The sequence below is a fragment of the Homarus americanus genome, unplaced genomic scaffold (genome assembly GCF_018991925.1).
Source record: "Homarus americanus isolate GMGI-L3 unplaced genomic scaffold, GMGI_Hamer_2.0 scaffold39155, whole genome shotgun sequence".
In the NCBI taxonomy this organism is placed as follows: Eukaryota; Metazoa; Arthropoda; class Malacostraca; order Decapoda; family Nephropidae; genus Homarus; species Homarus americanus.
The window spans coordinates 6,478,576-6,497,314 of record NW_024737042.1 but is presented as its reverse complement, the minus strand read 5'-3'; the positions used below and the strand labels follow the sequence as shown (position 1 = coordinate 6,497,314).

The following is an 18,739-nucleotide window of genomic DNA, read 5'->3' as shown; positions in this document are numbered from 1 at the left end:
CTCTTGTCACCATGCTCACTAGGGTAAGTCAAACTCATATTGTTGGCAACAAGATAAAGTTCTAAGATGTAAGACATTTCATATGTATTGTGCTCTTCTCAGTGTGTACACACACACACACAAAAGTTTATCATCATCATCAGTTTTCTTTAATTTTGTTGATTGTTGATAGGCAGAGCTAAAAGAAATCTTTGAGGTGTGTCTGTGTATTCTGGAAATTTCATATACTCCGTGAACTCATAAACATAAAGTGTAAGGATGCAAGAAATCTCATTACAGTACTGTACTATTAAAACAGCATTAAGAGTTCTCTATGACTAACTAGATGAATTCTCACATCCCTTCTTATGAGAGGGAAAAAGTTCTATGAAATTAATGAGAAATTAGACCCTGAAACAAAATGCTTTCAGGCACATGGAGTGATAGTAGCAGTAGCTACTGTAGTCTTGATGGTGGTGATAGTGCCACAGCCTGCTGCTCCTCTTGGTGTCATCTGGCCCCAGACTACCATAGGGATACCAAAGCAGGAGGAAGTGGATGTGGTGCATTTCCTGAGCGAGTTGGCTGGGGGGCGTCTCGCTGTCTGCCACACAATTATTCTCACAAATGTTGCTGCTTCTCTTCATTTGCACAACATTCTTCTTGGTGTAAGATATAGACATCATAAGTATTTTGACTGCAATAATCATTTAGTTTTTATCTGTAATGTTTAGGCATCAAGAGTATTTTTTATGTCTCAAGCATCATGATTTCTGGCATGCCTCTACCAAACAGCTTTTGTTACTACACAAGCCCATTGTAGGCCTTAGCCATTTTATTACTTGATCCCTGGGGACTGATCTCATATTATATCCTTCCCCATAATTGCCAGCTGGAGGCAGGTCTAAATAGAATCAAGCTACCTAGTCAGTATCTTGTGTCTGCTCAGGTCTGTTGTGTTGGATTTGAAGGCTAATCTGAAATCTTGCTCAATGTTAAGAACCTATGGGAAGAGGGAGGGCATGCTGCTGCATTATGGCCACACCCCTACAGCTGCATCACGTATAGGGCCGTAACTACATATGAATGAAGTCACCGAGGTTCGGAACATGGTAATTTTTTCGTCCTTCTTTTTTCACACATTTTTTTTTATTTTAAGGAATAAAAACATTAAAAACTAAAGGAAATCATGTTGTGAAATATACTTTTCCTCCTCTCTCTTCCATTAATTAACATCTATGAGGACTTGTTACAGGACATTGTTGACACATTCATAACTTTGATCCCACCCACAATCTCGCCCCATTGCCTGCTTTCACTGCTGCATAAAATTAAATATATTTTAACAAACTTTCTCTAAGGATTCTAATGCTGTATTAGAATCCTTGCATTCTCAGACCCCAAAGTTAGAACCCATGCCAAATACACCTCCAGCTTCAGCTTTGTCCTGGTCAGAATCTGCGTAACTACCATCCTCAAGCCTCAGGTCTGATACTCCTACTTGCGTTTTCAATTTCGACTTTGCATAGCGGTAAAACGTCTTTGGGTTTGACTTGACCTCACTTGCAACCAGCCTCTGGAACTCCTTTTCAGCCCTTCTACACTCTATCTTTGCTTGGTTTCTGGCTCTTGCATACATCCTCCTGTCTTGCTCATCGTTTGACCCAACCCACGTCTTGAATTTCTGGGTTTTCTTCTTAATACTGTCGACCTTCCGCATGGTTCATGTGTAAGGATCCCCTCGTGTTCCTAGAAGCACTGGATTTGGTCTTGGGTATATATTTATCGATCAAATGGGTCACTTTACTAGTTATGATATTCAGCGTAGTGTCTGCGTTCTTGTACCTTAATGAGTCAGGCCAGTTGATACCACTCATCTCTTCCCTCATCCCATTGTAATTTCCCTTGTAATATTTGCACCTTGGCCTGGCCTTATCCTGAACTAGGTAACAGTTAAATCTGAATGACAACACTATATGGTGACTGGTGCCAACTGGGGCAAGGTGTTCCAGTTTGGCCACCATACCCTCCTCATTTGTTATGATGAGGTCAAGTGGCTTGGGTGTTTGCTCCCCTATGTAATGTGTTGGGTCTCTAACATGTTGGAACAGAAAATTATCTCTCAGAGTTTCTACAAAAAGAGTAGCAGGGTTATTCAAGTCATTTGGGGTGGACTCGTTTCTCCAGTCGATGTTGCCATAGTTAAAGTCCCCCATGATAAGGAGGTGGCTAGGGTTGAGCATTGCCACGTTGTCTATTAAGGCTCTTAAGTTCCTTTGATTTAGTGAGCCACAGTTTGGGGATCTGTAGGTACACCCGACGATAAGTAAGTCCCCTCCCTTTAATTTAATTTTACACCACTTGGACTCTTCAAAAACATCCTCTCCCTGTACCCTCGCCTGGCTGGCTCTAAGGTCTTGCCTAGCATAGATAATCACACCCCTCTTGCAAGTTTCTTGAGAAAGGTTCGTAAATGAGTCATATCAAACAATACTGAACTCGCATTCCTCTGGGTTGATTCTCCTGTTCTTGTACAACAGTTCTACAACTCCTACAATATCTGGTTGGTGTACTTTCAGTAGTGTTTCAAACTCCCCTCTCTTATCAAGAAACGTGTCAGTACAGGTATTAGTGTACATGACATTCAAGCCAGAATTTATTCTCGGTAATATCTCTGCTCTTAGTAGTAACTTCCCATTTCTCAGAAGCTGCAGCATTTGCTAAGTACACTGTATTTTGCAGGGTGTGGTTAGAAATAGGTAGCAGGTCGGCAGGCCTACAATGGTATATATATGCCCTAATACATTCCTGTAAATAGATTTATTTATTACACAGAGAAAATCCATAGGGTGCATCAACATATACTTTATTTCTAGTATACTTGCCATTCTGGGGTCACTAATTCTAAGGGGATAACTTATCTCTACTCTTAATTTTAAGGTCGCTGCCACCAGACCCCCTGGACAGTATGTAACTCGTTAGGTAGCGGGCAGAGCAAGCTAGGCATTGGGTTGGGTTTTTCATTGCCCAAATTGAGAATGGGAAGAAGGGTGAAACATCATTCATGACTTAACTAATTTAATCCTTGTAAAAATGTATTGCATCCAGTCACAATACAAAAAGAGTTGGCCTTCATCAGAAGAACCACTTCACTTCACATCAGTATACATCCTTCATCAAATAACTACTATTATCATCTTCATTCTTCATAACAACCAATGACCTCTTTACCTTGGTCATTCCTTCTTACCATAACACCCAACACATCAGACTGCACCACATGTTATATTATAGCACCTCATCTCAGGTCTACTCCACACCTACAAGTATGGAACTCCTCGGTATTCTTAGGTACACATACCAGGTACCTCGTTCACACTCTACTCTTGCTAAGTAGATGAGATACTTCCCAGGTAATCATACCAGTACTGGTTCCACGCCTGGTATTCTTAGGTCGCTTCACGTGGCGACCGCGAAACTTCTCAAACTCACAATTATGTTCTCCTATCCTGGGTGGTGATATGTAGGGTATCCACAGATTCACAGTGGAGGTGCATAATGGCCATAAGCAGACACACCACACCCGGTGAGTTCCTCACAGTGGTGGTTGGTGGTGGCTTGGCCAACGCTCTGGGCGCGTGCGTACCTGTTTTGGTGACAAGTCGGGCATCACTGAGAGTAATGCCTGGTGGGCTTTTATCACCATGCATTAATGCAACTATTACTTCACTTTATCATATTAGGCAAGGTTTTAAGATGTAAAAACAATGCTAGATACCGGTAAGTCTTTTTAGGGCTGAATGGAGCCTGATGGCATTCACTGACCTGTTTTGGTGAAGAGCCGGGCATCACTAAGGCAATGCCTCGCGTCTTTCACTGAACTAGGCCTACAGTTTCCAATCTTTAATTTTCACTTTGATATTATTTTGGTTCTCACATATACACTTTCCTTATTGTGACCTTATGCTTTATAATTATATATCTTAATCCTAAATTACATACTAAAGTATGGGTCTGGTTTGCTAGTTCCTGGAGAAATTCATTGGGTTATAACAACACTTGGCACCGTAGCCTGGGGCGGCCTAGATGCAAACCCGAACAAAGGCGTGTTTTCTTGGCGTGGGTATATAAGATATTCTCTTTGAAGCATAGTTTCTGGATCACTTCCAACACTTCACATAGGTCTGATACATTTATCCTTTTTCCAGATCATTGTTCTCATGTATTTTCATCTGATATCTGCGGTAGCTATGTTCACTGATCATTCATAGACGTAAATAGTATGACCTTCAGACACGATCTACACTTATACCTTATAGTATACTAGTCCGTATCAATTGGACCTTCCCAATCATCCTATAGATACCATGAGTTCTCCTTAATGCTATAAGTACATACACTTAATATTATATGACCATACCTTGCTACAATTCGTCTAAAACAACATACAGTAGGTGAGTTATCCCTTACCAAAGATTCCCGTTTTCTACCAATTTCTGTGACTACAAGCGCGGTGGATTTGAATGTTATGTAGCGTAATATGAATAAAAGAGATATTAAGGATGACAATGATGTGCGCAGTACACTAGGGCTGGGAACTAGAAAGTAGGAAGGTCATGTCAGAAAATCCATTTTTATAAGGGTAGGGGTGAACTCTAAATCAACTATTTTTTTTCATTGCTATAAGGGCCAGTGTCATCAGTTCATTTAGGTGTGTCACCATAAGACAAGATCCAAGCCAAATTCAGTCCACAAATAAAAGATGTGTACAAGAAAGGAAAGGCTAATGTCAACATTGGCCCCGAACCCTCCAGCTGGATGGGCACGCTTTGCTCCCCTCCCCCCCGTCCTCCCCTTCCCACTTGTGATTTTGAAAATCGGTAAAAAAAATCTACCCTGGTTATGGCCAGGGTGATGTGTGTACTGAATGTTGACCACACCCCTACTTGCGTGTGATGTGTGTACAGTATAGTCTGCATTTACACGGTCAATTGAACCCGTGGAGGTCCGCGTAAAACGAGAAACGAGTATACGAAATAACAGAACATATGGGATTAATTGAAATAGAGACTGGGCCGACCCTCAAACTCCACTTTTTCCGACACCACACATACATTGTAGTAAAAATAACATCTTACTTTTATGATGGTATGCACACAATTAATATTTAAGAGAAATATCAATAATATTACAGTAGGTTTTTTAACACTTACGTTAGTGGCTGGGCACACGGGGATGGGGGGTTGGTTCCGAGGCAGAGGGCAGATTATTGGCCCTCACTTGTATCAATTGTATCACTATCCACCACAGAGGCTTGCAGGGCCTCTTTGTCAAACTCCTCAAAGTCCATATCCTCACTATCACTATCACTGACTTGGGCCGGCTGTGGTGGGTGGCGGGTGAAGAACTCGGTAATGTTTTGATGACTGGGCGACCTTGTGCGCACCCTGCCCGCGCCGCTTCCCGCGTAAATGATGAAATTTACTGCGTAGTTAAAACATTTTATTCTGGCAAGGTGCCCCGTAAATGACCAAATGCGTAAACAAAAACCCTGTAAATCCAGACAATACTGTACTGTATGATGGCCACACTCCCAACAGCTATGTGATGGATGTGCTGCATGGTAACCACACCCCCACAGCTGTGTGATGGGTGTGCTGCTTAATGGCCACACCCCTACAGCTGTGTGATGGGTGTGCTGCATGGTACCCTCATCCCACACTATCTACCATAGTTAAAGCAGCTGCTTTTTATGGTCTGAACTAAAAAAAAGTAGGATTTCAGGGTTCAGCCTTCTTCAGTGTTCTGGCTATCTGTATTACTAGTTAGGGAAAGCTGTAATTTAAATTTTACTTGTCACTGCTCTACAGAATAACTTGAAAAGTACAGTACAATAATTTTGTTAAATGTTCTGTGTGATTTATATGAATAAATTTCCAATTGTAGTTTTGTTAAATTAAGTTAGCTTGATAATTTACCTGCATTAATAATATTTTAAATATACTGTACAGTACATATATTTTTTTTAAATTACAGGAGTTCTTTGCTCTTAATATGTGTGTGTTTTCTTTTATTAATTTTTAATTACCCCGTTATCGTTTTTCCTTCGTACAGTATTTGTTTTTCTTTTTTACAATACAGTATGGATGAACATAATTTCCAAGAAAAATAACAACATTTTCCTAAAACACTGATGAAATGCACTACATAACAGTTGCAGCAAACCATGACCAACACCTTCTTCATCTATGATGTGGAGACCTACCTCAGGAGTTCTCTCCCCAGTGTGCCCCTCCTGCGGCATCGCCCCCCAAAGTCTGATGGCACCTACTGCGTCGCCTACTACATCTTCTCCTCCCTTTCCCTCCTTGCCACTGCCTTATCTGCCATTCCTAAGACAGGTAAGTTATGTTACTCATTGATCATAGAAGAAATTTCACTGAACCTAACCTGTCCTGTCTAACCATAGCTTAGCCTAGCCTTACTTAACATAATGATTTCACTTAGATATAACCTAACTTCCGTAACTAAGCATTATCTGCCTCAAATCTAACTCAACGTAAACCGAACCCAAATCATAAACTAAACCACTAAAACTTAACCTATGATCCATCATGCCATTGTTGTGAGAGACTAGTTTCTCACATTCCTCCTGCCTCCTTATAAGAAGATGGGAATGTCAACACTCCTGCCCCTATTGTGAGTTAATTGATATCCTCTTGATATCTGTTCTTGTGAAAAGAAAATTCCTCACTTCTCACTACCCTCTCATGTACTAACTGCTTTTCTGTATTCCTCTTTCTCCTCTGATATGATCAGACTGGTTCCGTGGTGCTACAAGGTACTTTGTCTACTACACCAACAGCGATGGCAAGAACCTAGACATCAGAACCCTAGAGGAAGAACCCTCCCTCTTGTTTTCCTACAACACTATCTACATCACCCACAACCCTCAACACAATCCCAAGGACCCCAGGTCATGGCCACTCAACCTACTCTGTACGTGGTCTGCCATAGCTGCTACCAACATAGAGAATTGATTTTTTCTTCACGCTGAGTGAAGACTATTGTTATATTGTTTTATCCAGATCTGTGTTCTAGTTTAATTAGTAATGCCCTAAGTTAGCTTATTTATCAAGACCTTACATCATGTAACCAATAAATCATTAAATTTTTTTTCACCAAACTGTAACTGATGCACCAATACATTCTGAAACATTATCATGTACAGGTATGTCCCAAATAGCACTGGTATTTATGTCCATGAATTCTATTGAATTGAATTGAAACAGTTTATTTAGCCAGAAAAACACAGATACAGAGTGGATCATAATAACAATATTAACATGGCTATTAGTCTGTTTCTCAATCTTTCTAACTACTGTACGTATTTAAAAATTAACTACAAACCATTCCTAACTTAATTTGGTGGAAGAGGTAAATCATCCAATGCCAGCCGTTTCATACACAGGAGTCTTCGTTGTTTTGTACACAAGTTATGGGTCGTTTCATAAAATAAGATGAAAATTTAGACTTTTATGTGATGTTTCTTGTAATTATTTAGATTTAGTTAGGTTAGACTGAGTCAGGCTGAATTAGGTTAATTTATTGTTATTATGCAATTTCCAATTTCCCTGATTAGTTGTATGAAACAACATATGGTCTGTACAGTATACAAAATGACCAAATGTGAATGAAACTACCCTTGCAAACTGCATCAAACAGGTGCAAACCTGTGGAGCTCAGAAGCCCTTCCAAACTTGAAACATCTGCATCTGTACTGCTTGGTAGTCCTTTCAAACTCAACAGGTCCATGCCTGTACTGATCGCAGGCTGTTCCAAACTCAACAGTTCCACGCTTTTACCAATTGCAGGCTGTTTTAAACTTGACCAGTTTGGGCCTGTACTGCTTGGAGGCCCTTCAAAACTGAACAGTTCTTTACTTTTACCAAATGCAGGCTGTTTTAAACTCAACCAGTGTGTGTCACTCAAGAGATTCTAACGATCTCAACCGGTCTATGCCTATAGTGCTTTTAGGTCTTTTCATACTTGATGCTTGAAGGACCTTTGAAACTCAGCAGGTCCATGCTTATGGTGCTCGGAGGCTCTTCCAAACTTGACAGGTCTGTGCCTGTGGCTCGGAGGCCCTTTAAATCTCAGAGAAAGAGATTGAACTAAATAATGCAACAGGTACACTACTGTACATACTGTATTTAAATGGTAATACTGTACTGTGTTTGTCAACAAAAAGACAAATGAAATTACCTGTATCTTGTAATTTGTTTTGTGCACCACATTTTGCTTTTGGGATATTTCAAAACTTCTAATTATATTATAATATGCTGTTTAGCCAATTGTCCATTCTGCCGTTCTGGAGAGCCAGAAGTCATCCTGCGGACCCGATGGAGCCCTTCCCGTGGTTTCCAGACGGAATCTGACATCTTTCCTGATCTCTTCCATGACTGTAATGGTCATATATTTAGGTGGGTACTGAGGTGGGATTGACCTGTGGTAGCCTGACCTAGAGGTTGCTTCCTGTCTAACAACATAATCCTGCTATTAAAATATATATATATATATATATATATATATATATATATATATATATATATATATATATATATATATATATATATATATATATATATATATATATATATATATATATATATATATATATATATATATATATATATATATATATATATATATATATATATATATATATATATATATATATATATATATATATATATATATATATATATATATATATATATATACAGTATATATATATATATATACGTATACCTATACGTACAGTGATATCTCCGTTAGCCAGAACAATTGGTGCAGAGCATTCCTGGAAATGAGAGATTTCCGGGTAACAAGACGACTCTCTTGAAGCCAGAAAAAAATCCTTCATCCCCGAAATTTTATGGAATTTTCCAGGTAACGGAAAAATGTTCTCAGAAGTTCTAGAAATTGCCCATTACATCGTCTCTCAAACCTGGAAAAATATCCCCTATTCCTAAAATTTTCCGGGTAATTGAAAAATGTTCTCAGAAGTTCCAGAAATTGCCCATTATACACCATCTCTCGAACCCGGAAAATATTACCCCCATCCCTGGAAATTTCCAGGTACGTACCGAAATTTTTTGTTGTAATTTCCGGAAAATGCGCCTGATTTTCATCTCTCAAACCTGGGAAAAAAAATCCCCGGAATTTTCTGGGTATCAGGAAAAAATTCTCAGAATTTTCTGGCAAATGTGCTCCTTGGAAAATTGTTCCCAAAGCCGGAATTTTCCTGAAAATTCCGGCTTTGGGAATGACTTTCTGAGAAAAATTCAATTCCAGTTACTGGAGAGTTCCGGGTTTAAGGGATTCTGGCTAACGGAGATATTACTTATAGTGTACAATATATATGTATATGACCAATATATGGATATTGGTAATTTTGCAAAATAACTTACAAACAGACAACCTATAACTAACTTATCCCTATGGTTAGGACAGCACAAAGTGCAAAGCTTAAAAAAAAAAATAGGACCACTTAACTGTGCATCAAGCTACACGAGCCATCCTAACCTAACCTTATTCAACCATAAGGTTAGGTTAGTTTACGTTGTCTGTTTGTAAGTTACTTACTAACTTACTTACTTACTTACTTACTTACTTACTTACTTACTTACTTACTTACTTACTTTTCATCATCCTGGAAATGTGAAACTTTTCCTTTTTTCTTTCATATGTGTGACATTTAAATCATCAAGCTAGACTTCCAGTAAATGTACTAAGCAAATATAATTGGACCTAAGTGATGCAGAAATGAAGCGATTTAAAAAGTGTATGATCATCAAAATAGGTGTCGAGAAAATTTGTCTTGTCACAGTACAGTACTATTGTAATGTGTGGATGGGTAATGGTGTCTACTAAACTGTTTAGTTCTGGAGTATAAAACTAGTGGTGACGATATCAGACTTGTTGATTACGGTGTATTTTCACAAAAAAAGCAGGCGAGTAGTGGTAATGAGTCTGTGTTACCTCTCACAGGGCTGTTACGATGAATTTCCCACCCTTCATTCTCTACTCCTCTGGTAACTCAACACACCCACTGAAGATGGAGGACTGTCTTGATAAGAGGATCATAGACATCATTGCACAAGTTCACAACTTCACCTATGAGGTTGGTGATCTTACCTCATTTTCTCAAGAAAATATTAGTTAGTAAGGATACAAATTCAAGTACTGTACATATGCTGTACAGACTAAGGAGAAGTACAAAACAAGGTGAATATATACAGAGGGGGGTGAGATCAGGTCCACAATGGTCAGGTATTAGGTAATGACCCTACTAATCTTTAAATAGCACTGCAACGGTCGGTAGTCAGGTCAGAAGGTAAGGTGACCCAACCTTCTCACCTGGTTACAAATCTTCTTAATTACAAAATTGTCCAGTTTGTACATGCCATTACTCAAATTCATGTTGAATGCTTCGGTATGTTTAATAAGACTAGATTCTATGATGTTCCTACTGTCAATTGAATTACAAGGTAATATTGAGGAGGCATTATCCCAGTCAATGCAATGCTTGTTATCCCTCAAATGAACAAACAGAGCATTGGATTCCTGGCCTGTCCTAACCCTATATTTATGTTGTTTAAGTCTAGTTACAAGATCTTTACCTGTCTGGCCTAAGTAAAACATATTACATTCCTTGCAAGGAACTTTATAAATGCAACCAATTGTGTTGTTGGGGGAGTTCTTGATTAACATTTGTTTAACAGTGCATGAGTTTTTAAATGCCACATTGATGTTCCAGGTTTTTAGTTGTAAAGGAATTTGAGAGAAATTTTTGTGAAATGGTAATATTAAGATATTCTTATGGTCATGGGTAGGCTTGGGATAAGTTCTATAAAAAGATTTCTTAGTAATATTCAGGCATTCGTCTATGAAAGATCTAGGGTATTTAAGGTTTGAGCCAATATTATAGATATACAGGTATTTATATTCCTCATCAGTGAATTCCGGGCTGCAAATTCTCAAGGCACGTAAAAACATTGTTGAAAATACTGACTGTTTGACTCTATTATGGTGGGCAGAATAATAATGAATGTATGAACACACATTAAGTAATATTTTACCACCTTCAGCAGTCTGGTTTAGATATGTTGATGATGTATTATGTCTCTGGCCAAGTAATGAGGACCTAAAAGCTTTCTTGCCACAACTTAATAACTTAGCCCCCTCGATCAAATTCACTGTGGAATTAGAGCATGACTGTAAATTGCCATTCCTAGACTGTCTGATACACAGAATAGGTAACACTTTTAAGTTCAGTATTTATAGAAAACCTACTAATGTGTGTTCATACATTCATTATTATATATATATATATATATATATATATATATATATATATATATATATATATATATATATATATATATATATATATATATATATATATATATATATATATATATATATATATATATTCCCCGACTTATGACAGGGTTAGGGACCCAAATCCAGGTCGTAAGTTGAAAATGCTTAAATACATAGAAAATCTAAAATGGGTGTCTCTTTTTCTTCTCAGCGCCACAAAACTCTCACTTTAAGCTTGCCAGCAATTTTAAAGTGAATTACAAACGAATATTTTGTCAGTACACAGCGCATTCACTGACGTTGGGACTCGAAAATACGTAATTTGACAAAATTTTTGTACGACTGAGGCGGTTGTATGTCCGGGTGGTCGTAAGTCGAGTAGGTCGTAAGTCGGGGAGGAGCTGTATATATATCGCAAAACCATTTTTCCTTTTGACTTCCATTATATAAGTTGAGATCCTTTCTCATGAAATTTTTTTGCTGCCCAAAACAAAACACAAGCAGATATATGAATGAAAATAGACAGTTTTAAACACATAAAATGAGTCATTCATGATGTAACATTATATTAAATGTACAAAACATTCAAATTTTACTTACTAGAAATGATGATGAGTGCTGAGTTAGATGAGCTGGTGAGGTGAGGTGGTGCAACTGGAGTTACTTTGTGGGAGACGGAGGGTCACTGCTGACTCTTGCCTATCCCTGTGGATTGTCATCATCATCATCTTCATTTGCTGCTGGTTGTGGTCTTGGGGCAAATAACTTGCCTGAAGTCGTCTGTCATTGACAGCACAATTTTTTATTGAAGAGCTCCGTTCACGATATGGATTGTTAGCCTCAAAGATTTCCACTAGTTATTCCATTAGACTAATCCCTTTAGCCAAAACCTTTATTGTCAGTTCATGGGCTGTGGCTGGAACCTCTGTATCCTCTTCCTCACCAGCAGCTCGCTCCTGTTCCATCAACATCAGATCTCTGTGTGATTGCTTCAGCTCAACCACACCATCTTCATCCACGTCCTCGAACCCTGCACCAATTGCCAGAGTTAAAATTTCTTGTTACACCTCATTGAATGCTTGAACCTGGGGAAAACCTTTTAAGTTGTAAATGCATTCTGGCCAGATGGTCTTCCACACAACATTCATTTTTGTAGTTTTCACCTCATCCCAGGACTCAGCGACTCAGCAATGTTTCCTTCAGCATTTATTATGTTAAACTTCTTCTAAAATTCTTCTACTGATGTTGGTCTTCCATATCAGTTGTTGCTAAATTTGTTTGAATGTTGGCTATCACACCTTGATCCATTGGCTGTAGCAAGGCAGTTGTGTTCTTGGGCATGTATTCAGCTCTAGCATTATTAGAAAGATCATTCAGGTTAATTGGGTGGCTGGGAGCACCATCTAACAGTAGCAAGGCCTTGTTGGAAATATTTCTGGTGTTACTGTACCTTTCCACTGCTGGACAAAAGTAGTTTGTGAATTGGTCTTGGAAGAGGCTGGCAGTTATCCACGCTTTATTATTAGAACGCCATATCACTGGTAACCTGGGTTTGGCATAGCCATTGAAAGCCTTTGATTTTCAGATTGGTACACAAGCAAAGGCTTTAACTTCCTATCTCCAGCAGCATTACCTCCCAACAGAAGCATTAGACGATCCTTTGAAGCCTTGAAACCTGGAGCAGTCTTCTCTTTGGTTGAAATAAATGTGTTGACAGACATGCCCTTCCAAAACACGCCTGTTTCATCAATATTGTTCACATGCGTTCCTGGGAAAAGTAGTTTTGTGCTTGTATGTATTCTTGGAAATGTACTGTATATATCTTTTTTACGTATTGTAGTGTACTGTACTGTACTAATAGATGTGATTCTTTGTTAGTGTTGTTTCAGGAATGTTTATTACATCTAGAATTCTTTAAAGTCAGTTTAGTATGAAGCAGCTGATGGGTTCTGGGGGTGCCTTCTCTTCATTGGCTGAGTGTTGTTGCTGATGACAGGTGTACGAGCCCGTTGACAGGCGATGGGGGTACCGGCTGGACAATGGCACTTTCTTGGGAGTGTTGGGCGAAGTACAGAACTACCTCAAGGACTTCACACTTGATGTCTCCATGACTCCTGAACGGGCAGAGGTGATCGACTACACTGTTGGCTACCACTTAGAACCTCTGACCTTTGTCACCAGTAAGCCTCAAGTGAGTGTGGGGTTACTCATAAATACCACCTTTAACATCATCCTGTGTCAGTACTATGGCAGAATGAAGGTCTTCTTTGTGTGTTTCACTGTCATTAACATTGTTAATACATCAATCCACCATTTCCATAGTCTTCTGCCATGAGCCTTTCCTGAGCAAGTAGCACCTCCAAACTTTTTCTGTTATGTCATTTGCTCAGTGGAAAAAGGTTAGATATTTATATTATAATTTTAGTACCAACATACTATTAATATATTGTATAAAGGTTTGAAGTCCTGTGGCTTTGCTTACATGGGGTGCATACTGTAGCCATCCCACTGAGTCACTGACACTACTCACCCTCTCTCATGCATCACTGGCAATATCCACACCTCCAAACTTTCCTTCACTTCCAAATTCTACACTTTATTTTACACATCTAACACCTATATTGTACAGTCCCCTTCACTTGTGCAATTATAGAGGTTCATCAGACTTTGTGCAGTGTGGCAGCCTGTGTTTGTTCACATTTAACAGAAGGAAACTGGCAATAGTAAATATACATCTGTACTATGGAATCAAAGTAAAACAATATTAAAACAAATATCTCAATGATAATGATTTGTGGAATTTTTATGTGACAAGCCCCTGTAAACTCACTAGTGAAGGGAACTGTACATAAAAAGCATATGAAATTTTAATGCAGTACAGCTGTATTTTATTTGGCTAATGCCAGATGATTTTGGCGATCCCAGACACAAGGGGGTTAAATCAAAGGCATGGCACATTTTTTTAACTTCTTTTTACTTCAAATCTAAGCTTTATAAGTACAGTATTGACATTTTTAAGAAAAACAAAATTTAAGATTTTTTTTTAATGGTAAGGGATTGTTTTTGTTTTTTTTGTAAAAACACTTTTTTGCATGGAATTGAAACTAGCATGTTTAACAAATTCAACAGTTGTAGAATTACAGAAGATATGAAAGATCACTATACATATGAGCTAAGATTAATAAATTATGGAAAGTGGGTAAAATTTCTTTAGCATAACTAATTGTCTTGATTTCAACTTTTGGAGCACAATGCCTTAACCTGAATGTTTCGAAGTACAGTACTGTAATGTATAGCACTGTGCAGTACCTCTACTGTATTTTGAAAATGGGTGTTATTATCATATACAGTACTATTACAGGTACACCACCAATTATCCGGCAACTGATGGTCCGGCACCTCCTTTAGTCCCGACAAAATTATGAAAGGGCACTTAACTTCCCTACCTCCCTCCTAGCCTGGGTGAAGGTAGTCTAAAAGTTTTTATATTATAAAATGTAGCTGACTAGACTTAGCAGAATATAAATTGCATTGTTGGAATCCGTGTAAGATAGTGATTAGTTTGAGTATAAACATCACATAGTTTGCACAAGAGATAGAAATTTTAGTCTAGTACAGTACATTTGTGTACAAGTTTTTTAGCTCATTTTTGGGAAGATATATGTAACTTCCTTCAATTATTTTTACTCATTTACATGCGCACACCATCCTAAATATATATTGTGAAAAAGTAAAAGAAATAATTGTCCTAACGGTAAACCTGTAATAAGTTAATTATTAAAAAATTTATGTCTCGTGCAAACTATGTGATGTTTTTACTCAAAATAATCACTATCTTACAAGAATTACAGCAATGCAAATTATATACTGCCAGAGACTGAATGTGAGAAGGACCTAGGTGTGTATGTTGACAATGAGCTGAAGTTCTCGGGCCATTGCGAGAAGAAGGTAAATCAGGCAAATAAATTATTGGGTCTTATAAGAAGGTCATTCAGATATCTAGACTGTCCGTCCCTCGTAACAAACTTCAAGAGTGAAGTGCTTCCCCATCTGGAGTACTGTCACCCCGTCTGGTCCCCGAGATATGCTAGGGACTGCCAGTTGGTTGAAAATGTTCAAAGGAGGGCCACCAGACTGGTGCCTGCACTTTGGCACCTCAGCTACCCTTAGAGATTGGAGCGCCTGAACTTGCCTAGCTTATACTACAGACGGGCAAGGGGTGACCTAATTGAGGTGTATAAGCATCTCAAGGGGCACTACTCAGTCGAGTGTCCTTACTTGGAGCTGGCGGACGCTCGCCCCACAAGGGGTCACAGCTCAAGATTGAAGAAGCCGCAAGTCCAGAAAACTGTGAGGGCAAACTTTTTCGGAGTGAGGGTTATAAACTCTTGGAACAATCTACCAGAAAGTGTTGTGACGGCACCGAGTGTGAGCTCTTTCAAGACAAGACTTGACCAACACTGGAGCAGGTTCAGGTACACTCAGAATCCGGTGCATGCCCAGTACTTGCCAACAGTGTGTAACAGAGACGTGACCGATCGCCCAAGCGGCTAACGAGCCGATCAGTGGTGAAAAGGATAAAAGTCAATTCAGTGACATTTTATAAAGGAAAACTAAAACACCTGTTTTGATAACAAAGCACTTTGTTATCTCTCCTCCTTGACAGCTGTCAACACATCACCCCCCCCGCCCTCATAAAGTGCCAGGGTGAAGGCAGTTTAGGCTTAAAGTTTTTATCTTATAAAATGCCACATACTAGACTTAGCAGAATATAAATTCCATTGCTGGAATCCTTGTAATATAGTGATTAATTTGAGTATAAACACCACATCGTTCGCACAAGATATAATTTTTTTAGTCTCGTGTGGTAGTACATTTGAGTACAAAGTATGTACAGTACAGTAATGTTGCTCAAAATTATGTCTTTTTTACATTTAATTTACATTTAATATTTGTTTAATTTAAGTTTCTAGCAGTCCATGGATGGTGCTTTAGAGACACAGTAGGTGTATAATTAGTGGGTCAGAGGTGTATTGTTGAATTATTATTACCTGACCTCGGTTGGTCCGACAAAACGGATAATCCGGCAAGGCTTTGGAACCAAGGGTGCCGGAAAATCGGTGGTGTAACCTGTATTAACTTCTCAAACTTAGTTACCTTAGTTGCTTCATTTGTTATCACTGTCATTACAATTTCCAAATAAATTTAATATGCTTTCATCGACCATTGTAGGGCAGTGCATGTATTTAAGTCCATACAAAACACCAGAAACCTTTAAAGACATTTTATTAAAAAAATATATGTTTATGTATTTAGTCTAAATGATACAGAAATTAATATGAGACATTGCAAAACATCATATCAGTGAAGACATTGTTACATTGGCTTCAGCCGCTGCCACAATGGTTGGCTCTGGTGCGTCCCTACCAGTCGTATGTGTGGCTCTCCTTCTTGCTAATGCTGACTGCTTCAGGACCCACCTATTGGCTCCTGCAGAAGCTCTCAGGCAGCTCCCAGTCACTACCAGGGGCCTTATTCCTCATGTATGCTACCATGTTCACACAAGTAAGGAGTCTCTGTTTGTTGGGTGTGTCTTTTGTTTTATGGGTGTCATAGGTATGTTTGAGCAGTGCTATTTATACTGTACAGTACATTTATCCTGATAGTGGATTATGAATGGCCAATTACTATAAACACAAAATAAAGTTCTAAGGAAATGTGGTATATTGTGTGTGAGTGATTACAGAGAAGCATTACACAGGGTTTTTTTTTTAATATGCACCAATATAACTACAGTATAGAAGAAATTTTCTCGGTACAGCACTGTAAAACATACACAGTACAGTACCTTGATTTCATTGCATTATACAGTGGTAGAAGTTGTAACACTATGTGATACTGTAGTGCTCTGACCTTAGTTTATAGTTTTGAGTTCTGGGACAGGCACGATCATGGCCTCCCAGTTTTGCAGTGCGGGTATATGCTGCCTTCTGGCTGCTCTTCTGCTTGGTGGCGACAGTGTCTTATGTGAGCAACCTGACAGCCTTCTTAACTGTGCCAGCACTCTCCTCAACTGTAGATGGCCTGGAGGAGCTTATAGACTCTAATTTTGTGTGGGGCATCAATAACTACAGTGCCTCAGACTACATGCTCTTTAAGTCCAGTAAGGTATGTGTGGGGTTATGTGTATGTGCATTACTGTATAGTGTTACCATGATTCTGAAATATATTTATTTGGCCTGGAAAGAAAAGATACTATGGGTGGATGTTAACCATTATATTTGTATATACAGTAAGTGGGTTTTGTTATTTTTATAGTTATTACAGCGAGTTGCTTAATTTCAGGGCTCCCCTGAGAGAAATTATCAGTCTTTCAGGCTGTCATGAAATAGCATATCAGGATCATTTCCTAATTTTTTATATGAATATAACTTGCTTACCATATCCATAATCGGAGTGTGGTCATCAAGTGATACAGCGCTAGCCTCCTGTTCCATGAGTTGGTGGTTTGATCCCTGGGCACTCCCAGTTCACCCAGCTGTAAATGGCTACCTAAGTTTTCTACTTGGTGAAGTGAATGTGATTGAATGCAGTACCAGCCACGCTGCCTATTAGTGTACAGTACAGTGTGCTGGATCCACAGTCACTAATGGGCAGTCATGTCAATCGGACCCACTTTCTTTTCCCCTGTCCATTTTTTTCAATCATTATTTAATGATGCTCACACTCATTTACTCATTCCTCCTTTTCTGTCTTCCCTACTATTCTCACACTCCTTGTCTCTTCCATAGGCCCCCCTCTACCAAGAGATCTTCCAGGGGCTAACATTTTGCCCATCACTTGTGGAGTGTGTGCAGCGGGTACTGGATGAACGCTTTGCCTTCATCTCCTTCCAGACTTACCTCAGGGATGCCATTGCCACACATTTCATTGACAAAAATGGAGACACACAAGTGTACCTGGCCAAAGAGAGATTCTTTCAAACAGACACTGCTTATGCTATGCAGAAGGGATCACCAATAAAAGCAAGTTAAGAGTTAATTGATTTAATACTCAACAGAATCATTATCCAAATTAAATTACGTAGATAGGGCTTTTTCCATGTTCTGAGCCACTGACCTACCCTAACACATCCTAACCGAACTTACCCTAACCTAACTTACCCTAACCTAACTTACCCTAACCTAACTTAAGCTAACCAAACTTAATCACATCTAACATACCTTAACCTAACCTACCATAACCTTCACCAAATCATAACTTAAGCTAACCAAACCTAACCTAACCTAACTTACTTACTTACCTAAACCTACCTTAACCTAACCTAAGCCATCTTAACCAAACTTACCTTTTGCTAACCTACCATAACCTA

General features: G+C 38.9%; 1 protein-coding gene across 1 annotated transcript; it reads left to right on the top strand.

Moving 5' to 3' along the window:
- The first annotated feature begins 415 nt into the window (after nucleotides 1-415).
- Nucleotides 416-18,554, top strand: LOC121872635 (glutamate receptor ionotropic, delta-2-like). Its single transcript, XM_042375551.1, has 9 exons — nucleotides 416-647; nucleotides 6,194-6,380; nucleotides 6,799-6,978; nucleotides 8,330-8,462; nucleotides 10,033-10,165; nucleotides 13,364-13,558; nucleotides 16,759-16,932; nucleotides 17,311-17,535; nucleotides 18,159-18,554. Exons 1-9 carry the CDS (start codon nucleotides 450-452, stop codon nucleotides 18,399-18,401), a joined length of 1,668 nt encoding a protein of 555 aa, XP_042231485.1. The 5' UTR covers nucleotides 416-449; the 3' UTR covers nucleotides 18,402-18,554.
- Nucleotides 18,555-18,739: the final 185 nt, after the last annotated feature.

Coding starts and splice junctions, on each gene's coding strand:
- LOC121872635 (XM_042375551.1), top strand. CDS start 450: ATGGTGGTGATAGTGCCACAGCCTGCTGCTCCTCTTGGTGTCATCTGG. Junction 6,979..8,329: donor ATGGCCACTCAACCTACTCT/GTACGTGGTCTG, acceptor TATGCTGTTTAG/CCAATTGTCCATTCTGCCGT. Junction 10,166..13,363: donor TTCACAACTTCACCTATGAG/GTTGGTGATCTT, acceptor TGCTGATGACAG/GTGTACGAGCCCGTTGACAG.